The sequence below is a fragment of the Trachinotus anak genome, unplaced genomic scaffold (genome assembly GCF_046630095.1).
Source record: "Trachinotus anak isolate AG129_WGS33_773 ecotype Australia unplaced genomic scaffold, CSIRO_AGI_Tana_v1 ptg000012l, whole genome shotgun sequence".
NCBI lineage: Eukaryota > Metazoa > Chordata > Actinopteri > Carangiformes > Carangidae > Trachinotus > Trachinotus anak.
Genome location: NW_027273863.1, coordinates 12,575,182 through 12,594,313, shown reverse-complemented (window position 1 = coordinate 12,594,313; position 19,132 = coordinate 12,575,182). Strand labels below are relative to the sequence as shown.

The 19,132-nt window shown below is 44.1% G+C and overlaps 1 protein-coding gene across 1 annotated transcript; it reads right to left on the bottom strand.

The window, feature by feature from the left end:
• Window positions 1–259: 259 nt before the first annotated feature.
• pax3a (paired box 3a) lies at window positions 260–19,027 on the bottom strand. The gene is made up of 9 exons (XM_071492340.1): window positions 18,203–19,027; window positions 17,313–17,548; window positions 16,666–16,795; window positions 16,132–16,275; window positions 7,026–7,225; window positions 6,235–6,400; window positions 5,881–6,101; window positions 2,175–2,438; window positions 260–1,029 (listed from the first exon to the last, which is right to left on the bottom strand). Exons 1-9 carry the CDS (start codon window positions 18,285–18,287, stop codon window positions 1,012–1,014), a joined length of 1,464 nt encoding a protein of 487 aa, XP_071348441.1. The 5' UTR covers window positions 18,288–19,027; the 3' UTR covers window positions 260–1,011.
• Between the last annotated feature and the right edge of the window lie 105 nt (window positions 19,028–19,132).

Genomic DNA, 19,132 nt, shown 5'->3' with positions numbered 1-19,132 from the left:
ATGAAAACTAATTGAACACATGCAAAAAGAAAAAAAAAATTTTACTGTCAAATTGAATTATGTATTCACTGGCAGAGAATTTTTTTTGGCTTCATGACATCACAACTACATTTGCTATTTTTCATCGCTTGTTGATTTCCCCTGATTGATCAATGCACGCAACCCACAATTAATGACATTAAAAAGAGAGAGCATGTTTTTGAGGATATAATCAGGGACATTTGATCCGTGTTCATTTACATCACTTGAGGTATGAATGTATTGCACTTTCTTTTGGTTGCAGTGGTTTCGCTGTGACTCCATGAGGCCTCAATTCATACCTTCCCGTTGGTTTTCCTGGTGTAGTCACATTTCTATCTCCAATGTCTTTTACAAGAATCACATCAAAGTACACTTTAATATCATACCTAAGACATTGTGATGAAGAGATCCTTAGGAGAACATTGCGGCTTAGCGCAACACGTTATCACAATCCGGCCTTTTGATAACCATCAGCCATGAGAATCCACCCCTCCCCTATCAAGTTGGCCCTTGAAGCACAGGGGTCTTTAAAAGTCCACCTCAGCTTGCATCTCTGTCACTTATTACAATAATCAAATACAGAATCTTGAATGTATTTACTCCCCTCTCCCCACCCTTCTTCTTTTCCTCTTTATGGACAACGAACCGTGCTTGGTCCTTGGAGCATGACGTGACACACAAGCAGAGCGAGTGCCAGGTAACTGGAGAGGCTGCGCCTTTGGTCCTAATTATTCCGGTCAACCCCCTCCATCGCCATCACTACACCTCCATCTCAACCGGTTCCCTTCCTTGCTGAGGGAGAACACCAAAGTCCCTTCACCCACCCAGCCTGTTTCTCTTGCTGTCCTCGGGGCCTGGACGGTTTGTCAGAGGCAGAGGGTGGGGGGTTGGGGTGGGGTGGGGGGGTGGGGGGTGGGGGGGGGCGTGTTCTCTGGCGGTGAGTGTCAGATTGGCCGGGGGAAGCCTCCTGCTCAGGCCATGTTGGGAGCTTCATATAATGAAAGGCACCTGAGGAGGACAGGGAAAGACAGAGGGGGGTGTTAAAGAGATTTTTCTTTTGCATTTTATTCAGTTATCATTTCTTAAATCCTCTGATGGTTGACATAGCAAAGGGGGTGCATTGTGAAGTTAAATGAGAGGTGTGATGTTGACAGGAAGGAGAGCAGGTGAGAGCAGGTGAGAATGGAAACTGGGGTCCTAGGTCAAAAAATAAAACTAAAAAAAACAGGTAAAGAGTTTGGGAAATTCTTTGAATTTAATGTGGTTCGCAAAACTACCCTGAGCCTGAGCCTGGATGTCTGCTCGGCTCTGCTCCACTGATCAATAACAACTCTAAATCTGACCTCCAGTGGGACACATGGTTCTAATCCTGGCCTGCCAAGGGCCATAATCGCCCCCTGTTAAAGAGCCCCTTACCCTGCATTTATACTCAAACACATACACACACACACACACACACACACACACCTATATGTGTACACTCACAAATATGCATAGACACACACATTTCACCAAACCCCCAAAAGCTACATGTGGGTCTCTCTCAGGACCGGCTAAATTAATGACATCAAGATGTTGCCACTGATGGGCCAGTCAACATGTGGTAGTGTACCTCAGATCAGCCCCAACAACACGCCGTCCCAACCAATACACTCCCCTCCCTCCTGTCAAACACGCTTTGGAAAGTGGCTCCTTTCATTTGGGCGGCTATCTTTGTTGCATGGGTCATTACATGGCTAGGTGAGGGTTTGATGGGCAAGCTCATCATACGGGGTCATGGAAGGACATTGAGTGAAAATGTGTGTGTTGGGATAAGACCCGGACATGCCTCTGCATCAGTCCACATGGATATTCCAGTGATGGTAATGTAAACTGAGGTAACCGGGCCACTTACGCTCTCTAACATACATGTAATTTCAGCACAGCGCTGGGTGATTTGAGAAGCTCGCTCATCAGAGAGGTCTGTGCAATTAACATGGGTTGTGAGCCAGAAAATCTAAACTAAGCAGCTCAACCAGAGCAGAGGTTACAAAGGGACATAACCACGAATCAATTATATATAATTTACATCTAAATCTAGAAATTTAAAGACTTAAACACCCTTAACTCTTTGACAGATCAGCATGAAAACAAGCAGTGTATTTCAAACGTACCTTGCTCTGACTGTACTGTCCGTACTGGTAGGATGGATGGTGGTCCATGGCGTACGCTGGGGATGTGTAGGAAGGTGGGCAGTAAGACTGGGTGCTAGGCAGGGTGGGCATACTGGGCAGGCCTGGTAGAGCCTCCAGGCGCTGGGAACCATGACAGCTGGCAGCAATGCCTCCGTTAGGCTCCAGGCCTCCGGTCAGCGGTGACAGGGCAAAGTCACTCTGGGACTGATGTGGCACTCCACCTGGGTTCAACAGGCCCATCACCTGAGGAAAGAAATGGAGGAAACAGGGTGGTTAGAGCTGAATTGTATTGAATACAAAAAAAAAATACAAAAGCTTTTCTGGTTTGACCAAGAAAATCGAAATGAAATATACCACAAAATAATAATTTAATAATTTATTCCCCTTAATTTCTATCAGTTTTTCCATTCCACTCTGCTCAGGTGGGCTAAAGTGGAGGGTCTCTCCTTGTTCATTGTCAGAAATACATTATTACTGGCTTCCCTCACACATGTGGTTCTCTTTACTCTGCTTGAGTGACTGGTGAGCTGATGGTGGCTAAAGAGATCAATCCTTTGCCCTCCTTGTGGTTTCTATTAGAGTTAGCCTGTCATATTTTTGGAAGTGGATTAAAGAGGATATTTTTTTAATTATTTTTCCTTGTGATGACACTTCATGATTTTCTTACAACTGGAATAGATACAAAAGAAATAAATAATCTAAGTCTGACTTTGGCTGCTCTTAATATGGGAGGAATATTTTAAAAATTGATTTCTGATCATTTGTTTGAAGCAGAGCTTGTATCTCTCCACTGATGTATTGAGCTCTTCAGAGCAATGCACTTTCTGTCATTGTCTCTCTCTCTTACTTTCTGTTGTTGCCCTAAAATCACAAATCACCATGTCGTTGTGAGGCCCAGGTAAAGAGGCCAAAGGGTACGTGGGAATGCAGGGTAGAGTGTGTTTGTGTATGTGTCTGAGAGCTACCTCTCCTTTATGTGGAACTGTGTATATAACAGTAGATGTGTGTGTGTGTGTGTGTGTGCGTGTGTGTGCACAAGCATGTGTAGTAAGGATTTTTTGCTCTGATGTCAGGGGTGCAGGGGTATCGGTGATACATCGTGAACAGCTGCACATACGTTTGCGTGAGAAGCAAAGTCATGAAAATGTCTAAAAAAAAATGAAGTTAAGGAGAGTTACAGTCCACGTAGGAGAAGATAGAGCTAAAGCCAAGCACCAAACCAAATACACACAAAACAACAAAATGACCTGGGGAAAAAAGTAAACTGAAAAAAACAATAACAATAAAACTAAGGTGAGGAAAAACAAGACTTCCCCAACTGACAGCCAGCTGGCACACACACGCATGTTCACCTTCTGATGTGTCTTTAATGTGTGTAATTTACAGTTAGTGTGTCAGAGTGATCTGACCCCACACATCTGACGAACACAGAGATGTGGCTACCACTAAATCACTATTTCTCTCACCGCGGGGAATGTGCACACATGCTCATGCACACAGAGTCTGTTATTTCAATATATACAAATTCAGTCGCCAATAAATCTGCTCAAGGCCTCAGAGAAAAAAAAAGGGTTATTAATTGAATGATTAAATTATTGAATGAGTCAAGTCATTGTTTATAAATAGCAGTTTTCAAGTGGCTTCGTACAAACATTTCCTCTGTTTAGTCATATCGCCTCATGAAAACAAACATATTGTATAATTCTGTTTGTGTATCTGTTTGCATGTGCCTTGAGGCCCGTATCTGAGCTACATGCTCAGGCACTTTCTGTCTGCAACTGAAACAGCAGCAGTTTCTGGTGGTGTGTCTGTTTTGAGGTTGTTCCGGGGATTAGGTCTCAGGGGGGTGCAAATCCCGGCCGCTCGCTTCCTTGGTGAGAAAGGATTGCTTTGGTATGCACCAGATCAGCGGTGAGACGCCAGGGACCCTGCACCACAGGGAAACCACTGGCCTGACTGCTGTTTTAAAAAGCAGAGCTAAGTGCTCAGACAAGAATATCACCTATCTAAAGTAAACTTTAACCTTTCAAAACTCCACGGTGCTCTAATGTGACCGTATCTGGAGTTAAATAATGAATCCCTGGATCTCACGATGGATACAGAATTGTAGATACAGTACGGTAGCTTCTATAGACAAATTTTGGAGTTCAGATAACCTGATAATTCTAGGAAAGATTAACAGAAAATAGACCAAACCGTTTCTATTCAAGAAAACTGAAGCTGTAAAGTTTTCTTGGAGCAAAGAGGTCTTCATGTCTTAACTATCAATGTCATAGGATTTAATCAATTCTCATTTCCTCTCCCTTATTAAGTTAAAATCAGGAAATTAATTCTATCCTCATCTGAAATAGAGAAAACTATATTGCAATATACATTCAAACAGCTGCAATGAATATATGAATTAAAACAAATTAGCCAACAAAGTGAGTCATTTGCATAAATTACACAGTTTGTTACAAGAAGATAGATTACTTCATTCCAATCAATTAAGACACTGGAACGTTCTGTGATTGCAATTCCAGACGGAGAAAACATTCCAGGCACACCGTCCATACGCAAGGCGAGATGTCCGTTCTGTGTGGAGCTGCCCAACTAAGGTTAATGCTGAAACCATCCACGAGGCCACAGCACCTTTGGCCTCTTTATTGGAGTTAAAGTCACACAGCGACCCTGTGGGTGTGTGAACCACAGCCATGCGCTCAGTTACAGGATGGCAGCTACCAGCAGGTTTGCATCCAGTTCTGCTTCAACAGAGTGATTAACTCAAGTACAAATTATGAGCGAGCGCAGCTGGCTAAGATTAAAACCATCAACCACTTATACTTGTAGCTCACCGCATGTCATCTTCTCTTCACTTTTATCCGTCCACTGAAAATAAAAATCCCCGAACAATAATGTTTAAAAAGTAAGTATGGCTAGTTGTTGAGGAGCAAACAAACAAATTCTAGTCAGTAACTAGAGCTTTTATATCAAAGCAGTCAATTATGCCTTCAGCCACAATGGTGCCACCTTCTACTTTCTGACCATGCAGCCAAAACAAAACCCTTCTCTTTTTTCTATATATATATATATACATCCTCAGGCATTCACAAAGCACCAACCTGCCTGAGGCAGTTTTTTATCTGTGCCTGACAGGAGTCTGAGATTCTCTCTCATGGGAATTAGTACCCAGCATGCATTGCATGTGGGCTGGCCACCCTTTGTGGCGGTTAAAAGCTCGTTTTACGCCTGTTAGTCCATCTTCTGGGCTGGTAGGGAGCCACTGATGGACATTGATGACTGTGTAATCGACCATAATTGTCTTTTCAGTTTTGATTTGTGTCATCATCCGACATCCATACATCCCTCCTCATGTTTGGTCCTTTCTGCCTCCCTAAAGACTGACGTTTGCCACATTTCAAATTCATCAAACAACCCATCAGAATAAACAAAAATGAAAAGCTACCGTGTTTTCTAGCTTAACAAGATTTCATCAATGTCACTGCAATGACACTTCCTAGGTCACACAGAGGAGTGTGTGCATTTGTCTGTGTCCATGTGGTGCATTTCATAACTAGCATAAAGAACTACAGGCCTCCTGTTTCCTGGTATGATGACATATGTGTGCTGTGCGTGTTTCCTTGAGACAGAATTTAAAGATTTGCTTGTTTCTACATGTATTTCTGTAACAGATGTTTAGACGAACCTGTGGTGAGAGGCTGTTGCTGATGGCTGGATTGACAGTGTTGGTATGTCCTGTTGGCCCCACGAAGCTGTCTGAGTATCCTGAGAAACCGTGACGTCCAGAAGACAGGCAATACGCAGAGCTTCCATCCTGGGAGCCAGCTGACGAGCTGAGCCCACTCTGATGCACGGAGGTGGGGGGCAGCGGCTGCGGTCGGTGGACTGTACTGGGCTGCTCAGACGCTGTTGAGAATCAGACAGAGAATCTGCTTAAAAATCACACGTTGATAAGTCAAGAAAGAAATTTGCTGCTGCTGTTGAGAGACAATTTCAGATTCTGGGAATTCTGAATTTGGTTGTGTTCAGTTGAACCCACCTTGGGCTATGGAAGTAGGAGGGTAAGGGCTGTCGGACAGCTGGTAGGGCTGCAGGCCTGACATCGCTGATGGAGGGAACCCACCGGGGATGAGGTGGTTAAAAGCCATCAGCTGATTGGCTCCAGCTTGTTTCCTCCACCGGGCTCTTCTGTTGCTGAACCACACCTGAGAGAGGAACAGAGACAAGAGTGTTTATCTTTTTATTTATCTGCTAACCCAACAGAGTAACATTACTTGTACAGTGCATATATCTGTATTGTGCATGTGAATGTATATGTGTGTGTGTGTGTGTGTGTGTGTGTGTGTGTGTGTGTGTGTGTGTGTGTGTGTGTGTGTGTGTGTGTGTGTGAGGCCCCTCTGACCTATTACAGGGAGCTGAACTGATAGAGATCTTAACATCTGGAGCGTGCAGTGAAACCACAGACATTACATCTTTGTGTGCTACTGCAAGTCACTGGGTTCAGATAACGCCACGGGGCTGTTACAGCTGTTGAAGCCTATATTAGCACACTATCTAAATCAGCCATCTATTTTAAGACCCTTTTGCATAGTCTGACAAAAATAAAAAATTGCCTTTCCACACAGTGGGTGCAGTGTATCTGTGTTTGGGTTGGGTGTGGGGGTCGAGGGTTGTTGGGGAGGGGAGGGTGGGGGGCATGTCTTATGGTTGTAAGGAATGTGTGGCAACATCCCAAGGCAATTCAACGCCCACATGACACATATCCATGACAGGCCGACACGCTGCTCTGGTGCAGGACTTTGAGGTTGAGCATCTGTGCGTGTGTCTAACCTGAACTCGCGCCTCTGTCAGTTTGGCCCGCTGAGCCAGCTCCTCCCGTGTGTAGATGTCAGGGTAGTGTGTGCGTTCAAAGGCCCTCTCCAGCTCCTCCAGCTGCTCCGCCGTGAAGGTGGTCCGGCTACGACGCTGCTTCCTCTTCAGAGGCAGGCCTGGCTCAGAGTCTACGTCGGAGCCCTCGTCTGAGTGACTGGCTGAAATGGCAAAAGAGACGGACTGTTACTTCAACATTCAGAGGAGTCGAACTGATACAGGATGAAACTAAGTTGCGCTACAATAGCCAGACCCGAGACAATAGATTATGCTGAGTGGGCCTACAACACATGGTATAGAGCCACCTTAGATTGTGTCCTCCTGCTCCCTTAAACTCCTCAGTGGTTCCTAAGGGGATCAAAAGCCAGAAGCTGCTTGAACATGGATTAAAGAGGGCTAGATCCCTCTGGGGCATCCATTTCCCTGGGACACTGTGTCTCTCCCAGTCTTAGCCATGCTGTGCACTATGCCAATAGGGTCCCATAGTGAAGAGTAGGCAGCCTTTTGCAGGTGCTTCTTAATCTGTTTGTTCAGTTGAGGGTAGAAGAGAGCGACTGGGTAACTGGGAGACAGCTATTGGGATCTAATTCAGCAGAAGAAGGAAATCAATGAGGGCTAGAGACTAGAAACAGAGGACTATTGCTGCATTTCAGGGGGAGGTTACCCATCTATTAAATAATGATTAGGCTCCACAAACTAGCGTGACAGCCTGCTATTGTCCGCCATTACATGTCTGCAATCCCCCCCCCATCTCTTTCTCAGTCATACACACACTCACAAACATGCATCTGCTGTGTCTGGGCTGTGGGCTTTCACTCAATAAAAGTAGTCTATGACAATGTGTCAAACACAGATGGACACAAGACAGAAAGAGTTGGAATCCACTCCCAAATCCACCCCAGAGGGACCTCTTAGACCTCATGAGGAGGGTTCACTGCACCTTTTCGACACTCTATCGACTATGCGGCAAACACCTAAGCTGACGGAGAAGAAATGAGGGGGTCCAAAGCAGAGAGACAGGTGTAAGCAACAGAAAGGCTTCAGCAGAGGACAGAAGCCTGTCTGTTTCCCCAGACTGCTCATTCTCCTTTGCCTTCCAGATTTAAAGCTTTAATTAAAAAGTGCCAAGTCAGACGTGGAGGGGGGTAGCAGGGATCTCCCCTTGCCTCTGGAGCCTCTGGAGCCAAGCAGGAAATGTTTGTGCTGGTTGCCAGTGTGTGTTTGACCAGGCATTACACACGGATTTGGTTCCTGGGAATGCTGCTGCGCTCCGGACCGCCGGCACACTAGATTCTGAAGCTGAGAAGACCTCTTTATTACAGTTGAACTAAGGGTGCCACGCTGGCATAAAAGCTCAAAGGGGATTGGCTGGATGCTTAGATACTCCTGGAACATGCACTATGAGTTTGGGATGTGGTTTGTTTAGGTAAGGATGTGGCCTGAGACCAGTTGGACTAAATTTTATAATACAACAGACGTATGGAGAGGGCCACACAGCATGAAAATAAAACTACATATTTTTCCTATAAACATATTTCTAATATTGTTTGGATTAGTAAGTGCAACTTCCATTAATCAGCACATACGCAACACTGAAGGACAAGACTTGGAGAAACAGCGAGCAAAGTAACATGTGGTGTCATTACCATTTTAATGATGGAGGAACAGAGGAAGAAAGAAAAAGACGGAGAACCAATGACGCCGCAGAAACGAAAAGATTCTTGAGGGAGGGAAGGGGAGCTCATAAAACTCCTCAGAGGAGAAAGCTCCCCATTGGCACTGTAGCTCATGTTAACTGCAGAGTGGGGGTGGATCTCCCCTCCTCTCCCCTTTATTTCTGTCTTTCCCTCCTTTTTTTCCCCTCCCTGTTTTTATTATTAGTAACTACAGAGAAAACACTCCATCACTCCGTCACAGACTCTCTCTTAATGGCAAATGACAGTGTTGCTTTTGTCATCCTCTAGCTTGCGTTTTCTCTTTAGCGCTCTTCCTCTCTCTCTCTCTCTGTTGTTTTTTTTTTTTTTTTTTAGAAATGATGTGGCCAAGCCTTTGTATCTTAGCAGGGAAAAGCCTGTGGCAGGGCTCTATTGGACCGATTACCACGCTCCATCTGTAGGAGCCATCAGGGACGCCCGGGCCCGCATTCAGGGGCCTGTCACCTGCCCAGCAGGGGAGTGAGGGGGGGGCTGTAGGGTGAGATGGGGGCTGTAGGGCCAGGGGATGAGTGGGGGAATGAAGGGTGGGGGGAGGGAGAAGGGGGGGCACAAAGGGGTCCAGAGAAGGGCTACTGGGGGCTGTGGAGGGGCACAGCAGGGGAGCACCCCCTCATCCCCTCCCTCCATGGCCTGAGGGGCACAAAGTTGGGGGATGGGGGAGTTGGAGGGGTTGACGTGGAGAGGAGATGGGAGGCTGAAGGCACCTGAAGAAGATGCTGGGGAACGGGTGTGGGGTGCCAAGCCGAGGAGAATGGGGGTGCTGGTCATTCTTAAAAGTGGGACCTGTCCCTTCCATCTCATGCACTCGCTTCTCTCCTCTGTCTCTCTGTGCTCACCCGTCGCTGCGTCCACATCTTTGACGTTTTCAAACAAGGCTCTTACGCTTCTGCGGATCAGTTTTAAGGCACGCTGGTGCAGAAGCAGGCTTGTTCCCACACATTCCCCGCAACAAACGGCAGAAGAGGATACTAAACACACAAAGGGAGGCCTCGACCTCCTTACTTAAACACCCAAATCAAATTTTACGCTGCAGCTAAAGCACTGGGGAGCTGAAACTAGTCCATAGCCGCTCACAGTTTGGCTGAAGCTCTGACAAGAATCTTAATAGAAAGATAGATTATTATCCCTCAAGCGGAAATTGGGGTTGCTGCAGAATTATCCATACAACAGAAATTTAAAAACAAAGTAAGCTGTAGGTTAATAAACTGATAACAAGCTAGTTTTGATAGTAGAATGGATAATGAATCATTTATTTAACATAGTTTAGCAGATAGTGGAGAATTCAACAAGTGAATTCAACAGGTTCTTTTCACTGTTCAAAGACTCTTGAATATATTCAACAAGTGTATTTACAGGTGTGTATGTGCCTGCACATAAACAGTACACACACTCGGACAGGGCTGCAGACCTGCCGCTCAAGGTAAACTGAACCATTTATCGATCAAGAGGGAGAGACTGACAGGCTGGGAAGATAAACTCCAGAGGGTCACAGATGTGAATTTGGGGAACGTCCAGTTCCATTAGCTTCACCTGCAGCAGCAGTGCCTCAAACAGGCCAAAAAAACCAAGTGAGGATTCCAACTGCACGAATAAAGACTGCTCTTGTTTACTGCGTAGACTACATTGGCCAGGAATTGCCTTGCCAAGCATTCATCCCCCCTCCCACCCGCTTAAGAGATGTTAATATGAAGAGACATGCACAGGCGCACACATCCATGCATGTGTACATGTGTGCAGAGAAATTCACACAGGCAGCTTGAAATAGCAAAAAAAAAAAAAAATGAATGGAGCGGGAAAAGTGGAAAAGTTTTATTTTATAATCTGAAGAGATTTTAAAGGAAAGGGAAGAATCAAGCGAGAGGGATGGAGAGCCACAGTGAGAAAGAGAAAGAGAAGTGGAGCATATGGGGCAGTTTATAGTCTTGTCCTGGTAGGGGCTGGCTAGCCCTTCCTCCAGGGGCTGTTAATAGAGAAGGTAATTGAGCTGGTGACATGTGTTCGCAACACAAAACAAAGGGCAGAAGAGACAAATGAACTAGTTATTTGCCCAGGGAAGTAGATCTGGCCCTTTCAGGCCACAGAGCATAGTGCGAGTGGGCCACTGAATAAAATAGTGGCATGCCACATAGAGCCAGAGCGAGCAGATGCACTGGAGGAAAAGAATAGTTAACTGACAGCTTATGGGCTCAGCTGGGGTTAACAGTTAAGGGAAAAATGGGAGTGAGTGGGCTGCTCACTTGACTTGCTAAAAAGCCCCCAGGAACCCGCAGCTGCCTGGGAAAGAAGGGGGGGGCAGATAGAGAGAAAGAGAGAGGAGAGAGGGAGATGATGATGTGCTAGACAGAGAAAAAAATGGAGTGAATAAGCGCAGGAGGTTGGCATTTAACGGACAAAGAACTAGCTGGCGATATGACGCTGAAAGATGTATCTCTGTCTAATATTGGTGAAGTGACAAAAAGTCACAAATGGCCCTGCACCGGCTATTATGTGTGCCCAGTGTGTGGTGGTTATTATTTAGTTCCACTGTGGTGCAGTTAGGTGACAGTTTCACGGTGGCATTTCCACCCTCAGGGCAGGGACAAAGCAACGGCACGGAACCCACGCGGGGCTGCAGCAACAGGCCAGTCTGCCGCACGTTCCAGTTAAACGGAGACTAACCAGCAGAGATCCACCTCAATCCAGCCCTGTTACAAACCAGACAGACAGCCAAGCCAAACACCTCCTTCAGAATAACAAGCAAAGCCTTTTCAAATAACAGCAATAACCCTCTGGAAGTGTGTGCACTGTAAAATGAAAGCTCACATCTGATCAATATTGGCTCCTTAGTGAGACATGCTGCCGTTAAGGAGTCTGTCAGTTCTCATCTTTACTCAAACATTATCATAACCCCCTTTTCCTGGGGCCTGATAGTTTTAACAGTCAACTGACCCTAGGTTAGCCCCTGACCTTTTCACAGCTACTGCACAGCGCCGCTGCGGTGAAGACGGCCTCACCGCTGACCCCCCCAACAAAACTTCACAGTCACTCAACAGAGAGAGAAACCATCACCATCACTTTCCGTGCTTTCTTTTTTTTACCCAACAAACACTCATACTCGTTGTATTAATGCTTGTGTTTGGACAAACGTAGGAAATAAATGCTGTAACTTTACACAAAGTTTTAAAAAAATAAATAAATCTTACATCCTAAAGTTCTGTTCTTTTTTTTGTGGATTTTTTGGTTCAAAGAGGGAAAAGAGACATTAATCAAAACAGCAACAGAGTTGTGCTGGCGTGTCTATAATGTGCAATGTGCTGGATGAAACAGCTCCACAAAAACTGAGGCTAAACAAAGTTAAGTGATTGACAACGCTGTCTGGCTTTACTCAATTAACTATCCCATTGTGCTCCTCTTTGCAGAGTCCCCTCGCCCCCGACCCTTTTCTCTTCTCACTCCTTTATCCTCCCCATCACAGAGTTTTGCTTGGCTAATACTTCCAAGGAAATAGAGAGCTCTTTTTCTACTGGGGCTCCTCTCCTTGACCTTCCATTGCTCACTGCTTCTCTTTCAGTCACTTCACAGTGTCTCTGGGGTTAGTGGGGAGAATGTGGAGAGTACATCAGCGCCGAGGGGCCGGCTCAGGGCAGGACCTCAGCCCATTACTTCAAAGTTGGCCTGCATTCATTAATTGTCCTTTGAATTAATATTGGAGGATCACAATGTGGGTGCCAACAGAGAAAGAGGCTTTAATGAAGCATAGAGTCTGCATTCAGTTGCAGATCAGCCAGTGTGGATTTTTTCTTTCTTTTTTTGAGAATGAGGGAGCCTTGAGAGTCATGCCAACACGGAACGTAAAAGTATGGAGTATTTATATTTGAGAAGAGGGAGAGAAAAGCATCTATCTATCTATCTGGAGGGTAGAAATATATTGTGATATATTGTGAATTCTGGTTTGTTTTCCCAAGCAGTCCACTAGGCTAAACTCGCATTATAAACACTATTAACACAGAAAAACACAGCGTGAGGCCCAAATATAAATTTCTTCCATTATCCAGCCCTGAGAGGAGAATGGAAATGTGGCTATAACAGACATTCCTCTGGTTGCATTGAGGCCGTCTGTCTCCTGTGACCAGCACAGAGACGGTCTCCTCTAACCCTGCAATCTTTAACTCATTCACCATGGAAATGCAGAGACCCCTGACAAACACACGAGTTCAAGAAAATCAGAGTCAATCGCTCTGTTTACAGTCGCGGGTTATTGCCACGCTGCTCAGCTGCTTTTGCTGTGAGAGAAAGGTTATCTGTTTATATTCGTAGAGGGTCTCATGAGAGCAAAAGTTATGAATCTTTCAAATTGGATTAGATGGCTCGGATATGGCAGCTGCACGTGATGGATGTATATTACATGCACGTTTTGGCTGCTTTAAAACATGGTACACTCTAAAAAAAAAAAAAAAAACTAAAAAAAAACAGCAGATATGATCTTTCTGCTATTTTTACGCTCTAAATATTCCTCTCGCTAAATTTATGCCAAAGTCACAGGGAGCCACTAACCCAGTTTATTTACACAAACAAAGTCCTACTCAGCTCCTTTGACAAAAGCAGCTAAATCTTTCATGTTTTGTCAGCACTTGATTCCTCCTGTCCCTCTGGCTATTTGCCTGCCCGTGGACAATAGAAGCAGGAGAATGGCAGCAGATTGTTGGAATGCACCTCAATGAAACCAATTATTACATGTTGACTGCGTTCACCATGGCAGATTTGAAAGAACTGGGCTCATTCAATTTGGCACCGCAGGATTCCCTTTAAAGAAAAGTTATCCCTTTGACTGTTTGTATTTCTGAGCTTTTCTTTTTTTTTTTTCCTTCTTCTCTCTCCCTTTCACCCCCACTGCCATAAATTGATCCTGCAAGAGTGGCTACTCCTCTTTCATGACTTTGGTTACTTTAATTAGTTAAATGAGGCTAAAGTGCTAACAATAATAAATAGAGGGAAGGATGCTATCAATTAATTCAGTCTCACTCATGGCAAAAAACAAATTTCTTGGCACCATTGGAATATTCAGTCTTTTGTTTAAAATCATATACCAAAGATACACTGAGCTGGATACACGCCGGCTTTATGAACAAATGCGATAAGTGGCACAAACAGTTCGTCCAATCATATCTCAAACTGCAGCACAACTACGCATGTTGCTTAAATTCAGTCCACATAACTCAACAGTTAAAGGAGATGTAAACAATTTAGCATCAGATTCATCCAAGCAAACATCCTTTTTTCCCACAATGTCCCAGCCGCTTGCTAATGCCATGCAGACCTGGGGCTGCCCAGTATACTTTATCCCACAAACCTTAGCAGTCCTTTTCCCAGACAAATAAATCTAAATGAGTCAGCTTTGATCTTAGCACTTAAGGAAAGGCAACAATAGTGGTAGAGGAGAAAGGGGCAGAGAGCAACAGGCCTCTCTCCACCACAACAATAGCCTCTGCAAACACCTACTTAATCAATATTTGGCCAGAAGACACTCTCCCAGTCCCAAAACCTCTCTTTTCACATTCTAATGAAGTGCTATAAAAGAGAAAAACAACAACTACTTCCACAAAGAGACACAAGAATGAAATAGTGCTCTTCTGTATATCAATGGAAGAAAGTGTCTTAGAGCTGTTTGCATGTAGGATGTCACCTATTTGATGTAAAATAGCTGATGTTATTTGTTTTCTTTCAAAAAAAAAAAAAAAAGCATACCAGCCTAAAAGTATTAATTAAAGATCAAAGATCATCAAAAATGAATACTCTTACAATTTCTGTGAGTTGCATCAAACACACTCCTTTAAGCTCAACAAAAAATATTTTCAAAGGTGCAACTTTAATTAATTTAAAAAGCACGGATGGATCTTAATTTATGGATAGGATGAATCAGATTCTTTCCAATTTTAATGGTCCATTCTGCGCTAAAAGGGTTTATTTAGTGCAGAAAAGAGTTTTAAAAGTTAGAGAAGTCAACGCTGTCTGATGAGTGTTGGGGATGTGTCTCGCCTGGGAGAGGGAGAGGGAAGTGCCCACGGATATTGCATGAATGTGTGCGCCCTAGGCGGAAAGGAAAGGGGCGGACTTTGTCCGAGATGAAAGTGGAGAGAAATAAAAGCTTTGGATTTAATCTAGTGGGGAGAAGGCTTTCCCTGCGCTCACTGGCTGAAGGCGTCATGCTCGCTGCGCAAAGACTGTGACAAAAGCTCCGTGCGCACAAGTAACGGCACCGTTCAATTTGATTACGCAAAAGGCCTGATGTGAATTTAACACATTTCAGGCGAAAATCATGAGCCCTTCTAGCAGCTGCCAGATGTGTTAACTTGATGTTTATCTTATTTCTGTGCAGGCCTAAAGTTATCATCTCTTAAAGCCGAGCAACAGAGTGAAATCCAAACGAAACCACAACAATCAAAATACGAATTAAACCTGTGCGTCATCACGTATTTTGTCCTCACGCCAAAACGCTGCCACTGTTTCTAGAGGTCTTTTCATCAATAATTAACTCTAGACTGCATTGTGTCTCCAACAGCAACCTTCCCTTTTGCGGCAACTCTCTTCAGCCCCAAAGCAGGTCGTAAATCAACAGGTGTTTGCCTAAAGTCTGAGCACTTTTTCCCCTATTTTTTTTTTTCCGAATACAAACTGTAAACAGTGGGAAAAGCCCCAGATTGGCACTTTTTTGAGGATTCTATAAACCTGGTCGCACTGGGCCTATTGGTGTCCCTGAATAATTCATCGCTCATTGCGGGTTCATAATGTCTTCTCCCGGCCTTTTGTCAGCGCAGTTTTTTCTCCCTTTCTTTCCCTATTTTGAAAGGCCCTGGCGTCTTTTTGTACACCACTGAGCCGCTCACTGGACTTTGGCTTTTGTGCGCGTCAAACTGAGGTGTGAGTCTCAATGGACTCTCCCTGCTTTGTCCCTGAAGTTCATCCTCAAGTGTCCGATTGAGTGTAAAAAAAAAAAAAAAAAAGTTTCTCAGGCTTGGAAGTTAGACAAATGTTTGATTATCCACTTAATTTTTTTTTTCTTTACATTTGTCAAATCTCAGAAGCCTTAGCGCTGGTAAACACCTGAAACTTCAATGTATTTAATTCTGCCCAGATTAACCCGATCAATCCTCTATTATTTAGCCTAATTGATATCAAAATTTTATATAGCCTGAGACGCATTTATTATTATTATCATTATAATTATCAGTATCACTTTCCTGTCGACTATACACCTGACAAGCCGCAGACAACAAAACTAAACGAACAAAATCCACATCCTCCACAGTGAACCCAGATGTAAAGCAGACACAGGCCTACACGCAGCGAGGTCAAACCAGAAACGTTGCACTTACATCTGTCTCCCAGAATGCCATCGATGCTGTGTTTTGTCCGTGGTTCGCTTTCCTCCATCTCCCTCTTCACCACTTCATCATCATCTTCATCATCCTCCCCAGCTCCGCCGAACTTCGAGCGCATGATGCGACTGATGGCGCTCACTGAGACGGAAGGAGAAGTTTAGACGAAAAATAAAAGTCTTTCTGTTTGTTTTGTTTTTGTTTTTTTGTTTTTTTTTTCTTTTTGTATGTGTTTTTTTTTTTTGTTTGTTTGTTTGTTTTGAACAAAATTAAATCAAATAAATTGAAAAATAGGCCCCTGATACAAAATGCAATCCTACCCTGTGCAAACAAAAGATTGGTATGTCCACAGTTCAGAGGGAGCGTTTTTATTTTGTGCTTATTTTTGTCTAAATGTAGCCTATGTGTATTAATATGGTATTAAAGTTTTTTTTATTTATTTATTGTTTTTTTTTGTTTGTTTTTTTTAAATATGAGCCAATCATTTTCACATCCTTCCTGGTGACCACACATTTCAACCTTTGCACCAACCTGAGGGAACGTTGTTCCTGTCGCAGATCCCATCTTTCAGTAACTTGTCCCTGATTTCCCAGCTGAACATGCTCGGGTTTTCTGTCTTGTACTCCTCGATTTTCTTGTCCAACTCTGGAGTGGCGGTTTGCTTTGGTGGGGAGGAAGGAGAGAAGAAGAGTTTTCGTGTCACTTTTTTTTTTTTTTTTTTTTTACATTAGGCGAGACAGAAAGGTCGAAGTACAACCTGGTTTAAAAATTTAGAGTGGCCATGCAAATGCAACACAATCATTTAAAATGTTACTGGGCTATAGAGAATCTATAAAGTTCAACCCCATTAACTTTTATATTTTATATATGTCCTAAAGGCTTTTCCACAGAGGTCCCGTTGAATTGTATGACTTTTAATTGGCTCTGTTTCGTTTTTATTAACAACAAGGTGATAGATTATTTATCATGACTAGTTCACAGCCAAACAGAAGAGGTCACAGGCTTTTAAATAAAGTCTCCCACTTTGTAGCGCACTTGTTGCCGGATTGGAAATGTTAAAGCATGGGCTATATTCACTTGGTCGTTTTCTGAAAACACTGCTCGGTATAATACGAGCTGTTTTTGGCTCTTCATTCATATTTTAGCCACAATTTACCAAAACATCACGTCTCTCTCACCTTTGGCTTGCTGCCTCCGATGGCCCCCGGCCTGATGGAGCCTGTCTCCTGGTACCGGCAGAGGATTTTGGAGACGCAGCCGTGAGACACCCGCAGCTGACGGGAGATGACACACGGCCGGATACCGTGATGGGCCATCTCCACGATTTTATGGCGGATGTGGTTGGGGAGAGGTCTGCCGTTTATGAAGACACCGCCGAGCTGGTTGACCCGACCCTGTCCCAACGGAGTGGAGACTGGGCAGCAGTGCAGGACATGCGTTTAGTTGCACAACTTGTAGACTTTGTTTGATATATATATATATATTTATATATGGTAGGCTAATATATGTTTTTTGTAGCCAGAAGCAAAAAAGAAGCAGTTAGGAGCGACTGGACTTTTAAAGTGTAAAGTCTTTCATGCATCAAAATAAACACGTCCTCAATCTTACAGTCACTAGGGTATAATTTCAGATTAAAAAAGAAAAAAAATCTCAACTGTCCTAAGAGAAGAACATTTCTGCTAGTGGTATGAAAAGCCAAAAATAATCTTCTTTAGGAAAAAAAAAAAAAAAAAAATCAGAACATTTTAAGTTGGCCTATCAAAAATATTAAAATGTGACACATATTACCACACAAATATCTATATATAAATAATAGCCTGAATAAATACAATTAAAATGTAAAAAGCACGTCCCGTTTTCCCTGGAAATGTGGTCTTTACCCTGCAGCTTTTGTCTGTAAAAACGACTTTTAAAAAAAAAAAAAAAAACTTCGTTTCTAATAATATTCGGTTCTAATGATTTTTTTTTTTTTTGCAGGTTTAAAAACGAGCTCGACAACTTTGCTGAAGTTTCGTGAAAGTTTCATTTTCCTGTGAGTGTGTGGCAGCAACCGGTGGCGGTGCCTTACCTTCCAGAGAGTATCCGCCCCGCGGGTAGTTCTGGTGAGGGGTTGGTCTCATCATTCTCGGTAAACCTCCAGCTAGTGCTGTCATGATTCCTGACTTTCTGCCAGGGGACGCTTTAAATGAAGCTGCCGCTGCTCGTCGCTTTTAATCCACCGAAAATATACCTTAAGTCAGTTGCAATGTTTCGCCTTCTCTAACAGACGCGGCGCAGCCTCCTTTTCCTCGAGTAACAGGTTGAGGAGAAAAGTGAATCCCTCCGGAGGTGGAGCTGGCTCCTGTCCGCTGCTCGGTGTGCGCAGAGGTGAGAGTCGAAACCCAAATGCAGGTTGCAAACAGTCCTGCGAGGATTGGGAGGATGGTTTGAGAGGATGGATGGAAGTCAAACATTTTATCTGTGGTCGCTGTCCCCTCTGACTCCGCGCTGCGCCTCCTGATTGGCCGAAGACCCGGACGTTCAGGGACTGGGGGAACTTTGTGATTGGACGGCACGGGCTCCTTTCTGTCTGGATTGACCTCACGAGGTCAGCTTGTCCTGTCACAAGCTTCAAACTTTTTGACAAACTGCACAACTTTTTAATAAAAATCTATCAGGTACACACCTGATCTGAATTCTGACTATTTACCTGCCTCTGCTGAGATATGATGCTCATGATGATGCTCATCTGACCGATGAGGAATCATGACACTGCTGGGCTTCTACAGTAGAAGAAGGTTTAATGATGCACGAAACTGAACCGGTAAGAAGAAACGTGCAGGTTGATTTTATAAAGTGGGCTCCCGAGATATTACAAAACATTAAAACCACCGATAGACTCTGACTTGTTTCCTTGGGAGTTTCTATTAGTCAATCCATAAGTTGTCTAAGTTTCTAGTGGGCATTTATTTCTCAGGTGAACCCCCCCCCCCCCCCCCCCCCCCCCCCCCCACCCACC